At 46.3% G+C, this 6,192-nt stretch overlaps 1 protein-coding gene across 1 annotated transcript; it reads right to left on the bottom strand.

The window, feature by feature from the left end:
- Window positions 1–533: 533 nt before the first annotated feature.
- LOC135367398 (protein disulfide-isomerase A4-like) lies at window positions 534–4,893 on the bottom strand. The gene is made up of 11 exons (XM_064600650.1): window positions 4,699–4,893; window positions 4,117–4,255; window positions 3,858–4,063; window positions 3,642–3,780; window positions 3,270–3,469; window positions 3,058–3,213; window positions 2,856–3,004; window positions 2,647–2,800; window positions 2,004–2,243; window positions 1,680–1,948; window positions 534–771 (listed from the first exon to the last, which is right to left on the bottom strand). Exons 1-11 carry the CDS (start codon window positions 4,790–4,792, stop codon window positions 580–582), a joined length of 1,938 nt encoding a protein of 645 aa, XP_064456720.1. The 5' UTR covers window positions 4,793–4,893; the 3' UTR covers window positions 534–579.
- Between the last annotated feature and the right edge of the window lie 1,299 nt (window positions 4,894–6,192).

Below are 6,192 nucleotides of genomic sequence, written 5' to 3'. Positions count from 1 at the left end.
TGACAAAAACCTACTAAGAACATGTAGAGGTGGTATGCCACGAAAAGGCGATGACGGTGGAACTGAGAAGCGGGTGCTCCAGGCAAATGCCGTTGACCGTTGAATATTAAATGACACGTTTTCTAGGACACCCTGTATAAATAGGAAGAGCACGTGTAAGTTGTGTGCTTTTCCCCCTGGCTTCTGGAGGGGACGGGGCGTTCCACCTCTCGTTGTGAAAAATACCGGCTGAGTGAGAGGAAAGAGTGTGATGGGGTTTGGAAGATAGCTAAGGGCTGGGCCAGCGGACGCTCTTAGCCATATGTCGCTCAACCGTCAAATGACTATTGAAGCTGTCACAATGTCGGTGACCTGATATCCGTTCGGTAGGTCGTCCGCAAAGAGTTCGTCAAGGCGAGTCTTTCCTTCACCCCCAACGTACCTCCAAGACAACTCTGCCTGGGGCTCAGTAAGAGCTACAGAGGTGCCCCCCGCCTATGCATTGGTCTGGGCTCGGCGCCCATCCACAACACAGTACAGACCTCGACGCGGGATAATTCCAAACTTAACCTTTAATAAACAAAAGCAAACAACTGAGATCTATAGCTCGTTGTGGTACCCATCCGGTGGTCGAGTGAACTCTGGATATTTGACGCCGTCCTCATACGGAACACTGAGGTTCTCTTTGAGGAACTTGATGACGCCGAAGGCTTTCTTGATCCCAGTGAACAGCCTTGGGTGCAGCTTGTCATTCACGGGGACAAAGTACAGCACTGGAAACTCTGTCACCTGCTACAGGAAGAGATACACCACAAAATACATGAGGTTGCTGTTGTTTGATCACGTGGAAGCTCCTATCCTATCATGTCAGTTTTTAGTGCAGCCATTCTCTGGAATAACACACACTTTCACAACTAATGTAGTGACTTGTGTTTTTTCCGTGGTGTTTCAGCTGTCGACGGCATGCTCATGTAGAAAGCTCGATGCGGTTTTCAGAGGTCGGTTCATTACCTAAAATGACTAGTGTACAGGAAGGAAATGATAAACAGTATACAACTCCTTTATGTATAGGGAGCCTACTGTGACGGGTGGCCGTTCATCTTTTATCTTGATGTTTGCTAAGGTTTTTATCGATGGTAGATGGGTCGCTTCGAATGGTAATCCGTTTGGAATCGTGTATGGGGCCATTCATGGGCGAGGTTTTTAGAAGCAAGTTTCGTTCAATAAACACTGCCAGTTGAGTTCTTCCTGTGCACTGGGGGTTTTCAGTTCTGTACAGCCCATGCAGTTCCCCACTGTACTCATTAATTACGACAATTTAGACCGCTTTGCGGCCAGCCCAAAGCGCACTCGAGTTCTGGTTTCGGCGCATTTGTAGAGCAAAATTGAGATTTATAGCCAACAAGCACGATAGCTCCATTCTGCTGTCTCGCCTCTGGCTCTGTTTGCCGGATAAAATCGAATTAATAAATTAATTTTAGCTTCCCACAGTGTCCACAAAACCGCAAGTCTGTAATCATGACTCCTGGGTGCGCACAAATACTGGAAGGGATAAGGTCGCCCGCCACAAAGAATACTCCGAAGCAATAAAATATGCTTCTTTGATGAACCGAAAAAAAAAAGGGGTACATATGGAGAGGACTCATCCTAACGCTGGTCCTGCCTATACGTTCTCTGAGGAACAATTTCATAATGATTACCGTGTAGATGGCAGGGTAGTCATTATAGGTGACGTCGATCTTGACCATGTCCAGGGCACCAGGAGCATGCATCTCAACCCTCCATGAGACTTTATCCAGTTCTTCTTCCATATCCTTGCACAAAGCACACGACTGAGCGACGAACAGCACCAGGACGTCCTTCTTGGACCGAGTCACCAACTGGTCGAAGGTACTGCCCACAGCAACCAGTAAGGAGCCACTCTGAGACTTTGGCGGCAGCTGAGAGCGGACATGTTGTCTGTGCTTGCCTGCGTGGAGCAGCGGGAATATGTATCGCAGTAAACGGTGTCCACAGCTACTTACCTTGAAGGACGTGCTCAACAAATCGCATCAAGAGTGCACTGTTGAAGTTGTCCGAAGGCTTCATACGGAAACGTTCCCGTTCCGAAAGGTACATGGCCACGCTTACTTCTTCGCCGATGTCGTCCAGGTTGAGATGTTTCAATTCCTCGGAGTACTCTTCTTCGTTGGACACGGCGAAAGTAATGCGGCCTTTGTACGTTTCCGCCGCTTTTAACACCTGCTTGCGAATTACCTGAGTTTCTGCATTAACGAGACGCATATTCAGCCAATTGCCGCCTGTGGCTCAAAGCAAAGCAGATAGCGTTGTCAATTGGCTGCCGATGACGGGCATCAACAAACCAACTTCTGCAGATGATAGTAGTACGAATGGCAGAAAAACACGCATAAGCTGAAAGACGGAAGTCACTGAAAAGGCTAGCCAGCTGTAGGACTCGAACCCACACCTTCTGGATTACCGGTCCAGGGTTCTACCAATTGAGCTAAACTAACACACCTACCCAGCGACTTCCCCAGCGAAATGTATAGCTTTCTTCTTTTCACATTGCATATAGGGATTGAACTTTGGAATTCTTGAAGCGGAGTTTTGCGCTTTAGCAAAGCTTATGGTGTCATGAGAGCAACTGAGCGAGCTTCAAACAAGTACCTTCTCGGTGGTCGAAACTGAAGTCGACACTGTAGTAGACAACTACAAGTGGGTATTTCTCGAATTTCCACTTGGTCTTCTCCGTGCGGAATCCAACGAGAGGTAGTAGATGCTCTTCGATAAACTTTTCCATGTTCACCTGGGTCGCATCAGGCTGAAACAGCAAGTATCCAGTAGCATCCCAGGTTGCCTTCGCTACTAAGTCTTACCTTCATCAGTGTGTAATATTTAGGTTCATACTGCGATTGCAGTACTTCGGGATGCATTAGAACGAGGGAATTGTAGGCCACCTTAAAGTGGGACGCCATGTCTTTGGAAAACGAGTGCACGAAAATATGTTTGCCTCGTAGATTGTTGGCTGAAAACATAAATACATGTTGAGATAATCATCATCAGCAGACTGGTCCCTACCTGTAGCCACATATTCCTTGAAGTACTGGCTCTCCTCATTCCTGACAAAAGCCAAGATGACAGTTTCTGGAAAGACCTTGGAGAGTTTCAGCTGATTTAAGTTTGCAATCTCTTTGGTCGGGTAATCTGCCAGGGACAGCATGTATTTGACGATACCTGTAAGGAAAGCCCCTTGTATACACTTGGAAGTGTACGTAACCAAGTGGACGTACCTAGTTCGTCTCTTGGTCCATTGTAGTCAAACCTTCGTCCTTTGCGAAAGACGACCAGGGTAGGGTAACTGGTGATCTTGTGAGCTTCGCCCAAGGCCTTCTCTTTTTCCACGTCTACTTTGGCCAGAGGAACATTTTTCTTCTTGAGACGCCGAGCGGCACGTTCAAATTCCGGCCCCACTCTCTTGCAATGGACGCACCTGTTGTATGCCTCTAGAGTTCACTTCTCCAATTGCGCTCGAAATTACCCATATTCCTAGTCCGTAATATAACCACAAACCAAAAGTCGTTCTGCAGACCAAATCGTCGGACAGATGTGGTTGGTGCAGTACAAGTAGCACCCGCCCCTTAGATACTTCCTTTACCACTCACCATGGAGCATAAAACTCGACGAGGATGAGTTCTGCTGGTGTTACGATGCTGCTAAAGTTTTCTGCAGTCAAGGGTATGGTCACTTCGGGTGGCAACTTGTAGTCTGGGTCCACCTGTTCCATCACGTAGTCCACAATACCTTGCACACATAGGACACATCATTTAGATCCCTCCCTCCCTGTGAACCGAGTATGGCCCTTGATTCAATGGATGTACCTTGCGTGGAGAAGGGTCCTTCGTAGAAAGTGTGTTTCCCTTTCTTAAAGACGTACAACATAGGGTAACTGTCGACATTAAATCGGCCGGCCAACTCCCGTTCTTCTGTGGCATCCACTTTGGCTAGAGTCACAGGAGGAGTCTGCTTCTTCAGGATCTTGGCAGCTTTCACGTACTCTGGGTCCAAGTTCTTGCAGTGGATGCACCTGAGTCAACATTAGGAAATTTAGACCCCACAGAGAAGATTTTGTCTACTCACCAGGGTGCGTAAAAGTCAACCACCACATATTCAGTGGCCTTGATAACGGCATCAAAGTTCTTGTTGACGAGCACAAGCACGGAGTCTTCAACATTAACTTGCAGTTCTTGTCCATTTTCGTCGGTGACACGTATGCTTTCTGCAAATAGAGGAAATGGCAATGAAGAGAAAGAAAACGATGGATGCTATTGGTATTATATTCCGTCATTTTATTATACTTGCGGGGTTGCAATGTACAGTAACCTTTGGTAAATCCCCAGTGCTGGGGAACATTAGAAGGACACGGCACTTGACGTTACAGGTTTGTATATAATGAGGCTAGGATTATCAGCGAAATGGGGAACAGTCGGAAAATTTTTGACGGGATCGTGATAAGTAGGGAAAGCGTGGGACCGACGAATGCGTCAAACGCTGCTACAACAGCTATGCTGTGTGGCTGGAGTTTTACCAAGTATGATATACCACAATTAGGGGCGTGGTACGAAACTTTATTTTCATGTCGATTACGAGCGAAGTAATGACAATAGGAATGTTCCTCGAAGAAGGTTCAAACCTTACTGAAAACAGATGGAGAAAACTCACCATTGGCTGTACTTTTTTCCGCAGCATCACAATAACAGAATGCAATGGTGCAGGTAAGAAAGACTTGAGCGTAGAGGCACCAACGTTCCTTCATCCCTGACCGCTGTAACACGTCAAAACACTTGATTGGTTCACGTGCCCCACAGTCCGATGGTGTTGCTTTAGTACCGGCCACGTGCACTGGCACTGACCGCGTGCCACACGTTTTCTTTCTCTTCATAAATCTTTCCGTAAGCATCCCGTACAGGATTGATAAAACAGACAAAGATAGCTCTTCTCAGCATCATGTATATGTTGGGGACTGAGTTTTCGAAAAGCCATATTCGTTTTCGTCTGTTGTTCATCTGGATCTGGATTTGGAGTTTCGTGTTAGCCCCGGGAAGCAACTGTGGCTATGAGAGAGGACAGCAGGAGGAAGTGCATGGTTAGTACCTAATGAAAAAAAAAAAAAAAAAAAGATTTGTCCATCCACGTCTTCGTTGCGCTTCTTCTGGCATAAGACTTTATTTATTTACTTATTTTACTTAACTGCTGTGAAATCATGCAGGGCCCTATTGACTTATGCTCAGCTCATTCATATCGGCTTAGTGCAGCAATAGACGCGGACAGGGAGTTAGACATAAATGGGACAAACCACTTGCGGTTTTTGTCTGCAGGTGGTTTGTCCCATTTATGTTCCGATATGAATTTGACTCCGATATGAATTTGCCCCTCTTGTACTCAGCTCATTCACGGGATTATTATACGTTTGTGCTACCACGTGGAGCCCCGGTGTTTGTCCTCTTTCCTACTCTAGGAATGTGTAACCCCCTTATCGTAAAACCCTTCTACCTAAATTTTCGCGTTTCCTTCGGAATACCCTTTTTTGGTCGTTGTTTGTGCTACCTATTGACTTGTCTTTTGCAAATGAAGAAAAGGGAAGTCCAAAGGCAGTCAGAAGATTTCCTTTGGCGCGGCCTCTTTAGACTTGCAGGAAAAAGAAAGGCCACAGGCCGTCTACAGCAATTGTTTGGACAATTATCTATAGGAAATGAAAGTCGAAAGAAAAGTCAAAGAACGTCCAAAAGATGTCACTAGACAGGCAAATTTCATTTTCAAAAGGGTATGCATCCTGGGCCGACTTCAGGGGAACTGATCCGACATTCGTCTGGAAAGTCTGCCGGAAAACCTACCCAAAGAACACACGCGGTCGTCAGGACGTCCCGACAGTGTCATCGTGTCCTCGTCCTTCGAGGTTATCCTCTGGACGTCCTGAGGATAACACTCTCGGACTGTCCGTGAAGCTAGCGGGACGAGAAATATTACTTGTTTAGTTTACCTGTTCAGACTTTCTAAACATATTTGTTTTCTTTTTGGGCCGATCCTGCGACCTGATTGACATTTTTCTTAAATAAAGGGTGGTCCAGGGTAAAATTTTCTGCATCTAAAAGGATGTCTGTCTATAATAAAATGCAGCGCATTACTCGTGGAATGGAGAGAAACGCGCGATTCTGT

Source organism: Ornithodoros turicata, chromosome 8 (assembly GCF_037126465.1).
Source record: "Ornithodoros turicata isolate Travis chromosome 8, ASM3712646v1, whole genome shotgun sequence".
Taxonomy (NCBI): domain Eukaryota; kingdom Metazoa; phylum Arthropoda; class Arachnida; order Ixodida; family Argasidae; genus Ornithodoros; species Ornithodoros turicata.
This window is presented reverse-complemented; position numbering and strand designations above follow the sequence as displayed.